Source organism: Perca fluviatilis, chromosome 22 (genome assembly GCF_010015445.1).
Source record: "Perca fluviatilis chromosome 22, GENO_Pfluv_1.0, whole genome shotgun sequence".
Classification (NCBI taxonomy): Eukaryota; Metazoa; Chordata; class Actinopteri; order Perciformes; family Percidae; genus Perca; species Perca fluviatilis.
The window spans coordinates 6,002,512-6,020,094 of record NC_053133.1 but is presented as its reverse complement, the minus strand read 5'-3'; the positions used below and the strand labels follow the sequence as shown (position 1 = coordinate 6,020,094).

The 17,583-nt window shown below is 41.9% G+C and overlaps 1 protein-coding gene across 6 annotated transcripts in view; it reads left to right on the top strand.

Moving 5' to 3' along the window:
- The window catches only part of LOC120552249 (E3 ubiquitin-protein ligase HECW1), a 92,857-nt gene that overhangs the window by 43,956 nt on the left and 31,318 nt on the right, over nt 1-17,583 (top strand). For 4 of the 6 annotated variants that reach the window (XM_039790120.1, XM_039790119.1, XM_039790116.1 and 1 more), the window contains 2 exons: nt 321-879; nt 11,701-11,799. In XM_039790120.1, the coding sequence (XP_039646054.1) occupies nt 321-879; nt 11,701-11,799 (658 nt within the window). The remainder of the gene's footprint in view (nt 1-320; nt 880-11,700; nt 11,800-17,583) is intronic. The other 2 variants (XM_039790121.1, XM_039790122.1) reach the window with 1 other exon arrangement.

The window sequence follows — 17,583 nt, the reverse complement described above, 5'->3', positions numbered from 1 at the left end:
TTGTACTGTATACAGAGGCATGAGGAGACAAAAAATGCATAAATAATTAACTGTAGCGCAATGACAGTGTCCAAATACCATAAGGGTAAAGTACTTCTACTCAAAATTGGAATGTCCATCTCCAGTTTTTTACAAAGTTGGCAATGCACCAACCTAAATCTAAGCTTTAAAATGGCCTTTTACGAACAAATGGTCTATACCATAGGAATAAAAGCATGTTGACTTTTATGTCTCTGGTATGGGAAAGCTAATGTTTGCCCTGCACTGCGATTAAAAAGCTTTATTTATTTCCTCTTTAAAATATCTGTGTATTCCTGCAGGTCCCAGAGTGTCTAGGCCCCTGCTGCCGTCGCTCCATACCCCGCAGCCTCTCCATTGAACGCCTCTCTGAGCTGAACCAGCTCCTGGAAGGTGAGGGAGGAAGACATACAGCAGACAGGAGGATCTCGCCCTCCTGCCTGGAGGAGGGGGGATCCAGTAACGGAGGAGGGAGAACAGTTGGTGGGAGCACCCACAGACATCCGGGTGAAAACGAGTGTGAGTTTTGCGACACCTCCTGCTACAGCACCTCCTGCTACAGCACTTCCTGTTACAGCACATCATGCAACTCAGGCTACGAGGGAAGGAGCCGCTTCTGCAGCCATACCCGCCTCTCCTCAGTTGACAGCAACAGACTCTCCTGCAGCACTGTGTTCTCCTCCCAGGATGAGGATGAAGATGAGGAGAGTGCCTTTGAGTCGGTACCTGATGGGCACATGTCAGATGACCAGAAGGTGGGCGGGGCAGAAGGACAGAGGAGGACGGGGAGCTTGAAGGAGACCAGGAGAGGAGAGCAGGGGGAGCCGGCTGTGGCGGGGCCTAGTGATAGAAACAACATTGGTGAGATAAAACATGACCTTCTTATTAGTTGTCTCCTAAAAGTCTCAGCTTCATTCTGTGTTAAAACTTAAACATGCACATCAATACAACAGCTAGAGGTTCGATTAGTCTGCTGCTATGTTTTGGCAAGAGTTTGGCCAGTTAGACCCCTACTATTTTTTTGCGGGATTGATGTAATTAAAGTTTTAGGTGGCACACTGCTTACACATCTTTTAATTAAAGAAAGCTGTCAGTAGCTCTGCAAAATGGTCTTGGGAAGGAACTTGTTTTGGTGGAACATTTGCACTCTGCAAAAGAAAACGCCACATAAAATCTTTAATGAACTTAACTGTTCACACAATACATTAAAGTAAGCTATTTAAATTATCTGGATACATGGTTAAACGTAATTTGCTCGTACCAGTGTATCACCGTGTGTATTTTGTCCATAGCAAATCCCCGCCAATCTGTCAAAGAGTCAATGCCATAAACATATTCTTTGTAAATCTTTACAATCATTCCCCGAAAGAACCAAGCAGGCCTTTTTAGAACGTAAACACAAAGAAAGCGGGAGGCGAGGGAAATTCGGCGTTGATCCAGACTAGTCAGGATATGAAATTATTTAACAAAAATTTAAATTTAAAAGCCTTTTTAAAATTACTTCTACAGGCCATCCTGGTAGCCGAATGGTTAAGGCGTTTATCACATAACTATAACGCCAGAGGTATGATTCAAGCCAGGGATCTTTGTCATGTCTATGGCATGTCATAACCCCCTCTCTCTCCCAACATTTCCTGTTTTTCTTTCTCTACATTTTCAACTATGAAAGAAAGGCAGAGAAATAATGTTATGAGTTGAATTATGTAATTCACATTTACATAGGCCTATTAAGTTTTCACATAGGCTTACATTATGAAAAGGACCTGGCAACACACATTTCCATAACCATAGTTAGTTTTTACAAAGCCAGTTTGATCCTCAGAGATAATTGAAAGAAGAATGTTCTCTAATCTATGGTCATTAACTTCAGCCAACATTTTAGCGGCAACATTCAAAAGAGAGATTGGCCTATAGGAAGCACACTGTTGGATCTTTGAGTGATGGAGAAAATAATTTAAAGAATTCTGCAGGGAACCTGTCGAGTCCTGGGGATTTTTCAGATTGCAAGGAGGAGATTGCAGTAGCTATTTCCTCTTGTGATATAGGCTATTTCTCAGAAGAAATCGTGGGCATATTTAAATCGTATAGGAAGTTGTCTATCAATGTGTTATCATTAAGAGCTTCAGAAGTATAGAGGCAAGAGTAAAAATGTCTAAATGTATCGTTAATTTTGGAATAGTCAGAGGTGACACTCCTGTCTTCTGTGCGTATTTTGGTTACGAACTGTTAAGCTTTAAGTCCCCTCAGCTGATTAGCTAACAGCTTTCCAGGTTTGTCGCCATCAATGTAGAACAAGCTTTTGCTAATCAGGAGTTGTTGTTCAATTAGATGTGTTGAGAGAAGGTTGTATTTAGTCTGAAGTTCAAGTTCAAGTTTATTGTCATATGCATATTAGTACGAAGTACCAAAGCAATGAAATACAATGTGCCTTAGCACTCTCTCAGCACCAGTCAATAATAACAATTTTAAAACATAATAGCATTTAAAAACATCTAGAATATCCAAACACAATATACATAAGTGGCTAAGTTCAGACCACAGCCCTCCTTCCTGTTGTGCTATCTATCGTTCAATAACCTTATCACCTGGGGGTAAAAACTATCCCGTTGGGATGCTCTGCAAACGTCTCCCTGATGGAAGGAGGGAGAAGAGATTGTATGCCGGATGACTAGAATCCTGCAGAATACCTCGTGCCTTCTTAGTGCTGCGTTTCTAGTAAATGTGTTGGAGCGATTCAAGGGGAACCCAGATTTCCATAACCATAGTTATGGAAATCTCCTCTGCTCTGCTCACAGTGACATGCTGGATGTCATTGATTTTCCCACTCGGGTCAAAGCCTTTATATAATGACAGCACTTCCAGCTGAAAAACAAAAAAACACCAACAAAACCAGAACCAAACACAGGATCATAACAGAGTAGGACTAAAAGCTTTAGTACGTAACTTTTTGATATTGATAAACGTGCGTTACATTCGAGCCGTTGCCAAATGAGTTGCTACAAAGCTAATTAAGACTATCGGCTCCACACAACTCTCTCTGGATTTCTCAGTATGACTATGTTCAGAAGATTGTGGCGTCCGGTGACTTTCCCGCGCAGAAACTCGAGTGAAGATAATGACCTCTTCTGAAGAGTCCGTCATGTTTTTTTAATCCTCCTGTCATCCTTAGCTGCTAGCAACTGCAGCGAGGAGTGGTGGGGCCACATGCGCGATCAAGTAGGTCTTGTATCATGTGGACACGCCAACAGTGTTGTTGTCATTACTTAGAATTCCTCATGGTGGCGACAGAAACTACACACCATAGCTTTAAGAGAGAGGAACTGAGTAGGTGAAAATGTTTTCGGAACTGATCTCAAATTTTCAAGTTACGTGTGATAACTGGGTAATTGATTGAGATGTGTAAAGGGAGAGGGAGTGATCTAAGCAGGGATAAGATAGAGAGGTTGTGGACCAAATTCAGCTCCATAGATACCCACTCTGGAATGTCAGTCCGACCAAAGTGTGAGAACGTGAATATAAGAGGTTGTTTGCCCGTCCATATGTAGGAGGTTAAACTGAGTCCAGCAGATCAAAGAAAGATTTGGGCATGAAAACTGGTAGTGATTGAAAAAGGTATAAAAACTTCGGAAGGATGGTCATTTTAATATAATTAATACCGCTGCCGAGGGATGTAGATAAAGGTGACCACTGTACTAAACATTGTTTAACATGATGAAACCGAGAGAGGAAGTTTTCTTTAAAAAGGCCTTTATATTGTTTTTCTTTAACTATAATACCAAGGTAAGTGAACTTGCTTTTCACCGTTTTAAAGGGGTGGGTTTGATATGAGAACCAAAAAGTCATCTGCGTAAAGCAACACTTTATGTTCAGCCCCCTCCTCCAGATGTCTGGGGAGCTACGCAGGGCAATTGAGAGGGGCTCTATGGCAAGGTCGAAAAGAAGTGGACTCAGGGGACACCCTTGACGAGTTCCCCGTCAGAATATGATATTAAAAAAAGACGGTGTATATTAAAATAGGGTTGACGAGTTTTTACAAAGCCAGTTTGATCCTCAGAGATAATTGAAGGAAGAATGTTCTCTAATCTATGGTCAATAACTTCAGCCAACATTTTAGCGGCAACATTCAAAAGAGAGATTGGCCTATAGGAAGCACACTGTTGGATCTTTGAGTGATGGAGAAAATAATTTAAAGAATTCTGCAGGGAACCTGTCGAGTCCTGGGGATTTTTCAGATTGCAAGGAGGAGATTGCTGTAGCTATTTCCTCTTGTGATATAGGCTATTTCTCAGAAGAAATCGTGGGCATATTTAAATCGTATAGGAAGTTGTCTATCAATGTGTTATCATTAAGAGCTTCAGAAGTATAGAGGCAAGAGTAAAAATGTCTAAATGTATTGTTAATTTTGGAATAGTCAGAGGTGACACTCCTGTCTTCTGTGCGTATTTTGGTTACGAACTGTTAAGCTTTAAGTCCCCTCAGCTGATTAGCTAACAGCTTTCCAGGTTTGTCGCCATCAATGTAGAACAAGCTTTTGCTAATCAGGAGTTGTTGTTCAATTAGATGTGTTGAGAGAAGGTTGTATTTAGTCTGAAGTTCAAGTTCGAGTTTATTGTCATATGCATATTAGTACGAAGTACCAAAGCAATGAAATACAATGTGCCTTAGCACTCTCTCAGCACCAGTCAATAATAACAATTTTAAAACATAATAGCATTTAAAAACATCTAGAATATCCAAACACAATATGCATAAGTGACTAAGTTCAGACCACAGCCCTCCTTCCTGTTGTGCTATCTATCGTTCAATAACCTTATCACCTGGGGGTAAAAACTATCCCGTTGGGATGCTCTGCAAACGTCTCCCTGATGGAAGGAGGGAGAAGAGATTGTATGCCGGATGACTAGAATCCTGCAGAATACCTCGTGCCTTCTTAGTGCTGCGTTTCCAGTAAATGTGTTGGAGCGATTCAAGGGGAACCCCGATGATTTTAGATGCAGTCCTGACCACTTTTGTCAGAAGATTAAGGTCATGTGAAGTAGCCCTGCCAAACCACACTACAATGTTACCTGTCAGTATACTCTCAATTGTACAGTGGTAAAAGTTCTGTAGAATGTTAAGGGACATACCATACTTCTTAAGACACCTCAGAAAATAAAGCCTCTGATGTGCCTTCTTAATGGCACAGCTGATATGGAAGGACCATGTGAGGGTGTCTGAAATGTGGATGCCTAAGAATCTAAAGGTGTTAACAGTTTCAACTGGAGAGTTGTTAACAAAGACAGGTGTATGTGTGGGTTTGTTCTTTCTAAAATCTATGATGACCTCCTTATTTTCCCCACATTGAGAGACAAATTATTTCTGTTGCACCACATGATCAAATTACTCACCTCATCTCTATAGGCAATTTCATTATTGCTGTCATTGAGTCCTATCACAGCAGTGTCATCTGCAAATTTCATTATTACTATTCATACTCACTATTAGTGGGGTGTTTAGCAATACAATCATAGGTATACAGACTGTATAATAAAGGACTGAGACAGCAGCCTTGAGGTGCTCCAGTGTTTAGCACTATAGAGGCTGAGTATGTAGTGCCAACTCTAACTGTGAGGGGGTGGCCTGTTAGAAAGTCCTGTATCCACCTGCAGATAGAATTGCAGAGGCCCAGGTCTTACAGCTTAGATATTAAAATAGAAGGTCTAATAGTATTAAAGGCACTGCTATAATCGACAAATAGCATCCTGACATACTTATCCCTGCCCTCTAGATGTTGGAGCACAGTATGTAAAGCCAGTGATACAGCATCATCCACAGCTCTATTTGATCTGTATGCAAATTGTAATGGATCAGTTAAGGCAGGTATGCTATTGTTGATATGTGTCTTCACAAGCTGTTCAAAACACTTCATAGTCACAGAAGTCAATGCTACAGGTATAAAATCATTCATACAGTTGGCAGTCATTTTTTTAGGCACAGGAATTAGGATTGATTTTTTAAAACAATTTGGAACCACACAAAGAGAGAGTGACAAGTTAAAAATGTCAGTGAAAACAGAGGCAAGTTGACTATAACATGACCTTAAAACTCGTGGAGTAATGCCATCAGGCCCAGCAGCCTTCCCTATTTTCACAGATTTAAAAACTTTACGTGTGTCAATGACTGAGACCTGATGTGCTTGCCTGCTGAATGGATTCCCAGTTGGAAATGATGTGTCTGTGTGTGTGTGTGTGTTCCTAATTGGAAGTGCTCTGACATGCACATGCTCAGCACGCAGTTTATGAAGTTCTGTGTCTTCGACTAGAGCATATTGCTGGTCTACTGTTTTTGATCTGGTTGACTAGATCTGGTCTGTCTTTACTGGCCTTCTTTTTCATGTTGGCAGAGTAGGAAATAATTTGTCCCCTGAGGTAGGCTTTTTAAAGCATCCCAACAACCAAGCTGGAGGTTTCGGGTGACATGTTTATACGTAAGAAGAAAGCTATCTGTTCCTCCATAAAATTCCCAAAATCGTTATCCGAAAGTAGGGTTGAATTAAAGCGCCAAAGTTGTAGTGTTTGGGGGAGGCCAGGGAGGGCCATAGAGAGTACAACGGGGGCATGGTCTGAGATAACTATACTATATTAAGAAGTAATTGATTCTTGAGAATGTATGATGAACATGTGAAAAAAATGAATATTCTCTTCCACTTGGGTGAAGACAGTGCCAAACGTCTTACATAGCATAACTGGTTGAGAATGACTGAATAAGGAGGCTGATTTACTCATTGTATCAGGATTTAGAGAATATCTATCTAGCGCAGGGTCTAACCAGCAATAAAAGTCCCCCCCCCCCCCAGTATAAGGGAGTATGAGCTCAGATCAGGTAAGAAAGAGAAAAAGCGTTCAAAGAAACCCACATCATCTGCATTAAACATTAGCAAGAATTGCCTTTTGTGTTATGTAATTTCCCTGAGACAATAACATAGCGACCATTTGTATCCAATATTACATTATGATGCTCAAAAGGAATATTCAGATTTATATGGATCGGAAGCCTTGTGGCTTTGGCTTGGAAAGTGGAGTGAAAGTGCTGCCCCCCCCCCCCACCTTGACAGAAGGCGAGAGCTATCAGAGCCTTGAATATGCATTTCCTGTAAGAAAGTAATTGGTGTTTTAAGTTGTTTGATGTGTGAGAGCACTCTCCTTCTTTTTGATTTGTGATTTAAACCTTTAGGGCCCTATCTTGCACTCAGCGCAATTGCCTTTGTACACCGACGCATGTATCATTCCTATTTTGCACCCGACGCACAGCGGACTTTTCCCTCCACAGACGCACGTCGGTAAATTAGGGAATGTATTTGCGCTCCCGGGGGCGGTTCAGCGAAAAGAGGAGGCGTGTTCAGGCGCAAACGTTACGTAGTCCTATTTTGCAGTTTCAGAAAACAATTCCGCCACTGACCAGGAAAAACCTGGTCTAAAGTCAATAGCGCGTTATTCAGATGCTATTTTAGGGGCGCATGCTTGGCCATAATGTAGTGTGTGCACAACGCGCATACACTTCTCTCATCTACAGCAGTTCCCAGTTTTGAAAACCATACATAATTACAAAGAAAAATATTACTGAAAATGCGCTTCAGGTGTTTGGATAGGTCAGGAGGCACTTTACAGTACAGTCCTCAAAAAGTCGCAGCATTCTTTGTGGCTTGTTGTGTTTTACACAACATTTCCATGAATCATGGATGTGTTGATGACATAAATGAGGAAATATTAGAGGACTTAAGGAGACGTGATGTTGAACTACGGTGGGATTGGACACTCCGGCGGAATCTGGTGAATCTGGAGTAATGCGCGATGCGCTCCTGGTGGGAGCGGGTGGACGGAGATGGAGTGGGGGAGGAGGAAGGGGCACAACAGGTGCAGGTGGTGCGTTTTGGAGGCCGCCCACGCCGTTGCAGCAATCCTCTCCAGACTTGAGGAGATGCACCCGAGGCCCGCAGCAACATCGCCACCCGGACAAGACGGGCATTTGTTACTTTGCCACATCCCGGACAGCTCCCGCTGGCGTGCGCCAGGCAAATCCGGCCCATAATAGCAACTCTGTTATTTTCGTAGCCCAAACCACACCTAGCTACTTCAGACCAACCCATTTAAGATTTGCGTCGGGCGCAAGAGTCATTTATCCCGCCGGTATAATAGCAACAGCGCCAGAGATCCGCCCACAAAGCTACTTGCGTTTGGCGTTTCACACTTGCGTTTCAGATCGTTAAAATAGGGCCCTTAACGTTCCAGCTTATAAAGTTGAATTGACTATCTATTATGCCTACAGTGCCGGGGCTGAATTTTTGTCCCAGTCCGCCCCAGCATAGGAGAGTGTTAACATTGGGAAGTTTGCTATTTTTTGACCATTTGTCCAAATTGTAAATCTCTTAGTGAAGAGAACTTTTCACAGTGGAGAAGGAAGTGCATCTCTGTTTCTACCTAACCTGTTGAGCAGCGAGCACATATACGCTCCTCTCTGGGCCGCCATGTCTGTCTGAGTCTTTATGGCCAGTTGGTGGTCACTGAGCCAGTTTCTATCTGACCTGTCTGTCTAACTCTTCCTGTCTCTTCGGCCAGTTGGTGGTCACTGAGCCAGTTTCCATCTGACCTGTCTGTCTAACTCTTCCTGTCTCTTCGGCCAGTTGGTGGTCACTGAGCCAGTTTCCCTCTGACCTGTCTGTCTAACTCTTCCTGTCTCTTCGGCCAGTTGGTGGTCACTGAGCCAGTTTCCCTCTGACCTGTCTGTCTAACTCTTCCTGTCTCTTCGGCCAGTTGGTGGTCACTGAGCCAGTTTCCCTCTGACCTGTCTGTCTAACTCTTCCTGTCTCTACGGCCAGTTGGTGGTCACTGAGCCAGTTTCTATCTGACCTGTCTGTCTAACTCTTCCTGTCTCTACGGCCAGTTGGTGGTCACTGAGCCAGTTTCCCTCTGACCTGTCTGTCTAACTCTTCCTGTCTCTTCGGCCAGTTGGTGGTCACTGGAGCCGTTTCCCTCTGACCTGTCTGTCTAACTCTTCCTGTCTCTTCGGCCAGTTGGTGGTCACTGAGCCAGTTTCCCTCTGACCTGTCTGTCTAACTCTTCCTGTCTCTTCGGCCAGTTGGTGGTCACTGAGCCAGTTTCCCTCTGACCTGTCTGTCTAACTCTTCCTGTCTCTTCGGCCAGTTGGTGGTCACTGAGCCAGTTTCTATCTGACCTTAGGGCTGTGCAATTAATCGAAATTTAATCGTGATTATGATTTCGGCTCCCAATGATCACAAAAATAGAATAATCGAGAAAAACAATTATTTAGCTCATTACGTTTTGCAAGTAAACTCTTATTTTCTCTTGTTTTCTGAATGAAAAAATAAAGTTTAAATATAAAGTATTATATACAATATAAAAAGTATTGAGGCAAATTTCACAGTTTTTTTTATACTGATGATTTATTTAACTTTTTCCACTGTTTTTTAATTTCAATAATTACAACATCTTTCCAGAAGTCAACGAGTAATCGTGTTAAATTATCGTGATTTCAATATTGACTGAAATAATCGTGATTATATTTTTTTCCATAATCGAGCAGCCCTATCTGACCTGTCTGTCTAACTCTTCCTGTCTCTTCGGCCAGTTGGTGGTCACTGAGCCAGTTTCCCTCTGACCTGTCTGTCTAACTCTTCCTGTCTCTTCGGCCAGTTGGTGGTCACTGAGCCAGTTTCCCTCTGACCTGTCTGTCTAACTCTTCCTGTCTCTACGGCCAGTTGGTGGTCACTGAGCCAGTTTCTCTCTGACCTGTCTGTCTAACTCTTCCTGTCTCTTCGGCCAGTTGGTGGTCACTGAGCCTGTATTAAGTCGGGATCGGTCTCTGCTTCGTATCTCTGACAGTGTGCAGATACTCAGCCAGTCTATATTCTCTGTTTAAAGTCAAATAACAATTACGTCTACTTTGATTTCTGCCCTGTTCTAAATATTGAGGTGCTAATGGGAGCCTGGTTAGCTTCATAGTATAGTATAAATTGACCTAAATTCAATATCCAAAATGTTATAGCTTGTCGCTGTATGTTTAGCAGTGATGGGAACCGTCCCAGTTCTGCTCGACAGGCGTTATTTGGTGTTTTACTTTGAACATTAAGAGTTCTTTGATATAATTCAGTGTGGAGGGTATCTACTGGCCCAGGAGTCCTGCTCCAGTCACTGAGTGGGCCCTAAATTTCAATTCCATAGAGCAGTTCAATTACACCATCAAATATTTTTGTCCAGATTCTGATTGGAATGTTAATGTTGAACAGCTTGGTTTTTAATGCATACCTTACCCTGCATGCCTTTTCTTTGAGTGAATATATATATATATATTACTTTATTGAAATTTACTGATGCAGGTAAGGTCAGACCAAGGTAAGTATCATTTTGTGTGTGTTTAATTTGAAATTCAATGTAGCTGATTGAGATTTCCTAATTTGACCAATTTCTTACTTTGCCAATTGATTACTCTTTTAGCTACTTCTTCATCCAAATTAAAGCTTGCATTTCAGTTCAGCATCAGCTTTTACACAAGCACAAATTACCACAATTTTATACAATATTGGTATTATTCAACTTTGTACAGACATCTATATTAATGTGCCCATTTTCCATGATTCCCACAACTTCACCTTCTTCTTACGCATGTAAGCCAGCAATCCAGTTTATCTTTGGCCATTTAGCTTTTCAGCATTCACAAGCATATTTAAGTCCTCGTCTCTCCTGGCCCCGGTGAAAGCTGCCATGGCGCTAGCTTAAACGTCCACGTTTTACAGTTCACACTTTTCCGAAGCTAGTGAAAACAACAAACGCTGTAAACCTGGCTGCACTTCACTTAAAACTATGGGATAACAAGTCACCAAACTGCGCGTCACACACGACTGTTAGCTAACGGTTAAAATATCATTTTTCAGCTGCAAAATATCATTTTGCAAAATGATACTAGTGCTAATACTTTAAAAGTACTTTAGTCTACAAACATCTGTCACCGCAACGCTAAACTTAGTTTTTCTCTACTCCACTCGCTGCATATTGGTTCCTCCAACGTGATCTACATGTCGTCTCAGACTCCCTCGTTATTCTCTCCAGTCCCCAACAAAGGTGATCCCTGATTGGCTAAGAGTTTAACTATACAGAAAATATATTGGCTTGGATTAGGCTACTCTACTATGAAATAAAACGCAATTTATTCACTTATTTAGCTGTATTTTTGTAGGTCCCTACATTGATCAATGGTTTATTTAATCCGGTTGTAATTGATCAAACAACATAGCATTTGTAGAAAATAACACTATGTGTCTGCTTGGTAATACACAAAAAATCTACCTTGTTTCAAGCAGCAGCAGGCAGCTGTGTTCGGTAAAAAAAAACGATATGCTCAGCACCAAACAGCAGGCAGGCGCCGTTAGAGACTAGCTAGTGACAATAGCGGAGCATTTAGCAGCTAAAGAGACATTCTCAGGAGTTGTTAGATATCTAATTTAATTTAATTCCATAAACTCCTAGGCAAAATTAGGCATAAACGATATGGTTACGGGTGACAAATATATGTACAATATAGCCCACTCAGCATCCCAAATAAGTTTCCTTTGCCTGATCTGCCAGGTGGAATAGTTTGTCCCCAGCAGTATGGTAATGTATCCCGTACTGTGTCTCTGATGTCCTGTAGGCTCAGGCTTCTCCCCTCCTGTTGGCCATCTTCCAGTCCTGCGACCCAGCCATGACCTTAACCATTTTCCTGCTGCCACTGACCAAGCTTTACCTCCAAGTAAGAACCAACACCTACCAGTCTTACTCTGGAGTCACATCAACAATGTGGTTTGCTGTTATTGTGGCTGTATGTTACAATCAAGTGCATGCTGCCAAGTCTGATTTCCAAACATACAGTATAACATCTCTGGGATTGCAGTCATCATCTCATCCTCCCGTTGCACACCTTTTTAGGTTTAGATGTACAGCTTTGTATTGCTCTGTCCTGCTTGGTTAATGGTTGGATCCGCACTCAGTATTGGATGGCTCACTGGTCTTCGCTGATTCAGAGCAGGAAGGTCTGCTGCCGGAAGGCCCAAACTCCACTCAACTGTTACATCACCATCCAACTAAGATTCCCTAACCATTGTGCTGTTTTCCTTACACACTACATTTTACAATGCATGTTTTGTGATTAAAAAAGGTGCAGAGTTTTCTGTTTCTCTAGAATTATACAGCAGTAGTTTTTAACTCAAAAAAATATTAACACCTGTATCCGTCTGTTTAATTCATGCATATATATAAAAGTAAAAGCAACAGTTTGTAGTTTTTAGTGGAATTTAGATGCTGGAACTACCTCTTGCCAAATAGCAGCCGAACACAGTGTGTCACAATTGTGCCTGTACAGGGACCAAAAGCTGTTGTTACACTGCATAGAAGTGCTGAGTGAATGGATAATAATAATTAATAGCGCCAGCACGTAACTCATTGTCATGTTCTGCTCTGATCCTGGTCGTAGGTTACAGGATGTTTTTCCTTTGTTTCATTTTTCATTTATGACTTGTACATTTTTCAGAAATTTCAGAATCAGAGAAGGATTTATTGGCAAGTAAGTAGCACTTACGAGGTATTTGCCTTGGTTGTTGGTGCATACATAAACACATTAAACATTAATATGAAATAAACAGACAATAAATACAGAAACAAATAACACATACGGTACATATAACTATTTACCATTAATAAAACGAGGCTGTATGGATTAGTGCAGGATGTGCAAATGTCGAGCAATGTGCAAAAGTTCAGGATATATAGAATATGCTGAGGACAGAATGTAGGATTGAGAGTCAATGTCAGTGGGGGTCCGGGGCCCTGCTAATGAGGCTGACTGCAGAGCGGAATAAACTGTTTTTGTGGCGTGAGGTTTTGGTCGTGATGGACCGCAGCCTCCTGCCAGAGGTGAGAGGTTCAAAGAGATTGTGACCGGGGTGAGAGGGATCGGCCACAATCTTTCCTGCCCGCCTCAGCGTCCTGGAGGAGTACAGGTCCTGGAGAGACGGCCAATTGCAGCCAAGAACCTTCTCAGCAGAGCGCTTGATACACTGCAGTCTGACCTTGTCCTTAGCAGCTACCAGATGGTGATGGAGCAGGTGAGGATGGACTAAATGACGGCCGTGTAGAAGTGCACCATCATCCGCAAGAAATGCATCCTCTGCTTTGTTTTTTTTGATAATGAGGTCCTGGGAGATGATGGAACCCAGGAAGCGAAAGGACTCAACAGTGAAAGGACTCCACAGTGTTGACTGTGGAGTCACCCAGTGTGATGGGGGTGGGTGTGGGTGTCCTTTCTAAAATCCACAACCATCTCCACTGTCTAAAGAGCGTTTAGCTCCAAGTTCTTCTGACTGCACCAGGTTACCAGGTGGTCAATTTCCAACCTGTAGGCAGACTCGTCTTTTGAAACGACAGTAAAAGGTGTTTAGGTCTTTTGCGAGGCGCAAGTCATTTATGGAGTTGGGGGCCTTTGGTTTAAAAACTTAGCACAAAAAGTAAGGAAATTTGTGTTTGGTAGATTATTTCTCTGTGATAACAATGCTTTTTGGCAATAAATCATATACCGTTGGGAAGCCTTTCAAATGGTGCCCCATTTGTAAGGAACATGCATTTGTGGGATGAGCAGCAGCGCTGAATATGTGGGTTGCGCCCATGAAAAATCTGCCATATCTTCTCTGCCAATGCCAAACAGGTTATTTTGCTGTTGCTATTGACACTTGTTTTGAGGCTTGTCATCATTGGAGGCAATATCAATATCAATGCAGAGAGATATAGAGATGAGATTCTGCAACCAGTGGCAATCCCATATCTCCACAGTCTGGGACCGAACTCTATCCTCCAAGATGACAACGCTCTCCCTCACAGGGCGGGGTTTATCAGAGACCACCTCCAGAATGTGGGAGAGGAGAGGGTGGAATGGCCTGCCAGCAGTCCTGACCTCAATCCCATTGAACACTTGTGGGATCAGCTTGGGCGTGCTGTTCGTGCCAGAGTGACCAACACAACCACGTTGGCTGACTTGCGACAAATGCTGGTTGAAGAATGGGATGCCATCCCACAGCAGTGTGTGACCAGCATGAGGAGGAGGTGCCAGGCTGTTGTGGCTGTGTATGGTTCTTCCACACGCTACTGAGGCTCCTGTTTGTGAAATGAATAAATTGTTAAATTGCCAACATGTCTTGTTTCTTCAAACTTCAATCATTCAATCCACCAAACACCAAACGGGTCAATGGCAGAATAAGCTGTTTGGCATTGGCAGAGAAGATATGGCAGATTTTTCATGGGCGCAACCCACATACTCAGCGCTGCTGCTCATCCCACAAATGCATGTTCCTTACAAATGGGGCACCATTTGAAAGGGAACTAAACCATCTAAAACTATCCAATGGTAATGCCAAAAAGCATTGTTACCACAGAGAAATAATCTACCAAACCCAAATTTCCTTACTTTTTGTGCTAAGTTTAGTTGGTTATCTGTGAAGCCCTTCTAAACTGAAGTGGAGTCATTAGCTGATGTTGGAGTTTCTCAGAGTACAGTCTTTTAGATCATCCTGATCTGGGCTGACCACCTGCTTATTAGGACTCTTGTAGCTTTTCTTGAAAACCGGGTAACATGATATTAACTACACACTATGAAGCATTAGGTAAGTATCAGTAAATATTGAATTCATCATACGTTAATATGTATCAACATTAATCCTACATATCCTCATCCACATCTATTAATACTCATTTGTATGTTATTTATAAACCGTTATACATGTTTTACTTCTTGATAAATAAGCTCATCTTAAATGTGTGTAATGACTGTATTTTCATGCTTTATGAATTATGGATTCATCATTTCTAAATTAAGTATTATATCAATGGCCTAGATCGGTAGACTGGGTAAACCCAGCCCGATCTGCCGGTGATTTGATTTTGTCCTGCAGCTCAGGCTGGAGACCTGTACGTTTATCTATCCTGCTTCCATTACAAATCTCCGGGGACCAATCACAAACTGGCTTATCCAGCTGGCGCGCTATTGGCAGGTTTAATACAATGACGATAGAGAAGCGACGGCAAGCAGCTTTTTGTTTACATTCGACATGGCGGCCACCAAAGTGCAGCAACCTGTTGATGCCGCTGTCGCTGCCACGTCACCCGTATCGTTGGTCTGATTGGTTGAAGGACTATCCAATTGCGTACAGAGGCATTTGAACTATGCCTGTTGATCACGCCTCTTGTGCAGTAGAACATACAGAGCAGACTCCCCAGACTAATGTTCAATCTTAAAAGAATGAGCTTGGTCTGGTGATAGCCAGACTACCTGATCGGCACTGCTACTCTCAAATGTTTAAAATATAGGATTTAGTTGAATTTCAAAAAACCGCTTAAAAACTAGTAAATGCTTTCCAACTACTTTAACTAATAATGAATTGCTGTCTTATTAGGTGTTCCTCACTTTAAATGATGTCACACAAAATACTTTACTAACAACTAGTAACTACCTGGATTGATCATGAATTGCGTTAAGTGTTTTGTGAATTCATCATTCATAAAATGAGCTTATTAATCAAGAATAAAACATTTATAATATAAGCATGTGTGTATTAACATAGGAGCAATGCTTTATAAATAATAATTTAATAAAGTTAATTCTTAACTAATGCTTCATATTGTGCAGTTATTATAAAATTTTACCAATTACGGTAATTGTCCTGCTGCCTCCTTTACCAACGGCATTTGGGTCAGCAAGCCTGACATCCCAGTTGCTTGCTGCTCCATGGTGACCGCAGCGTGGCTACTCCCAGACCAAATCCATCCTTTGTTCCCAAGAACTTAAGGAGTTTGTTAAGGTCAAGGGTTATTCAGCTGGATGCTTTTTGTCTTTCACCCCATGTGCGGGACAGGGAGGCAAAATTACATCTGTTATGCCCCAGTTTGTGCTTTGGCGTGTTATGTTGAACACACATCTCCCATTAGAAGCACTGAATAGCTGTTTGTGTGCTTCAGGGATGGTGTCAGTGCCGGCCCTAGCCATTTGGGTGCCCCAGGCGAGTTAACTTGTGTTTAGACATCACCACTATGTATTTGTTATGTGCTCAGAAGATGACTGTGGAATTTTAATATATAGTTATGTTGTCTAACTTAAGCGTTTCTCCACCTGGAATGTTAATAGGCTTGGGAATCCCATCAAGAGGAGGAAAGTTGGGCTCCCAGATAGCTCAGTTGGTAGAGCGGGCCCCCATATATAGAGGTTTACTCCTCGACGCAGTGGGCCCAGGTTCAACTCCGACCTGCGGCCCTTTGCTGCATGTCATTCCCCCCTCTCTCTCCCCCTTTCATGTATTCTGCTGTCCTGTCAAAATAAAGGCCAAAAATGCCCAAAAAATAAGAGGAGGAAGGTTATATCCAGGCCTAAAAGAAACAAACGATAAATGATGTGGTATTTTTGCAGGAAACGCATATGTTGGCTGTGATATCTGAAAAATTGTGTGGAGGATGGGTGGGATATGTGTTTCATAGTGTGGGATTTAGCAGGAATAGGGGGGTTGCTACATTAAATAGCAAACTTTTGCAATTTGAATTAATGAAACTAATTTGGGATAATTTGGGATGAGTTATTGTGCTGGCTGAAATACAATAATATAAAATAACTAATTCTGGCTAATATGTATGCTCCTAATGTAAATTATCAGTTTTTTTTTTTATAGATTTGGAAAGGAAATTACAACCTTTAGGGAACCAAAATATTGTTCTAGGGGGTAATTTTAACTTGATACTGGACTGAGTTCTGGACTACAGTGGGGGTTGCAGAACGCAGGGCCCCCAGAGCCTCTCTCACATTACAGAGGATTTGTAAGACTCTGGGCTTGGTGGATATTTAGAGAATTTTGAACCCATCTGGAAAAGACTATACATTTTTTTTTCATCAGTGCGCAAGACATATCCTGTTATAGATTTTTTTTCAATGTCCAAATCACTGGCTCCCTGGGCTATAGGATGTGGGATAGGAAATCATAGCAATCTCTGACCATGCGTGGGTGTGCCTAGACCTGCTGCCTCAAAGTGAGAGAAGGTGCTCTTTATAGGTGGTGCCTTAACTGCTCCCTTTAACAGGATCCAAAAAATATAGAATGGCTTAGGTCTGAGCTAAAAGATTACTTTGCGATCAATTGGTCCTCAGTGTTGTCTTCAGGGATGGCATGGGATACCTTCAAGGCTGTGCTCAGGGGATGCATTATTTCATTTTATAAGAGGAATAGTGCTAAGGCAGAATGGCCTGAGAAACCTGACTTAATTAAAATATCAATATAATAATATGGGCGTTTTTCCTTATGCCACAAAAGTATTATCTTGATAAAAATATTGATTTCACATGTGCAGTACCTTAATAAATAATAATATTCATTATACATCTTTACTTTAATAAAGAAAACCATTATGACAGCTGTGTTGTAGTAAAAACTAGTGGTGTCTCCACTGAATAAATGCAGTTTTTCTGCACTGTGAAGAAGGAAAACTAAGATATTCACACACACACGTC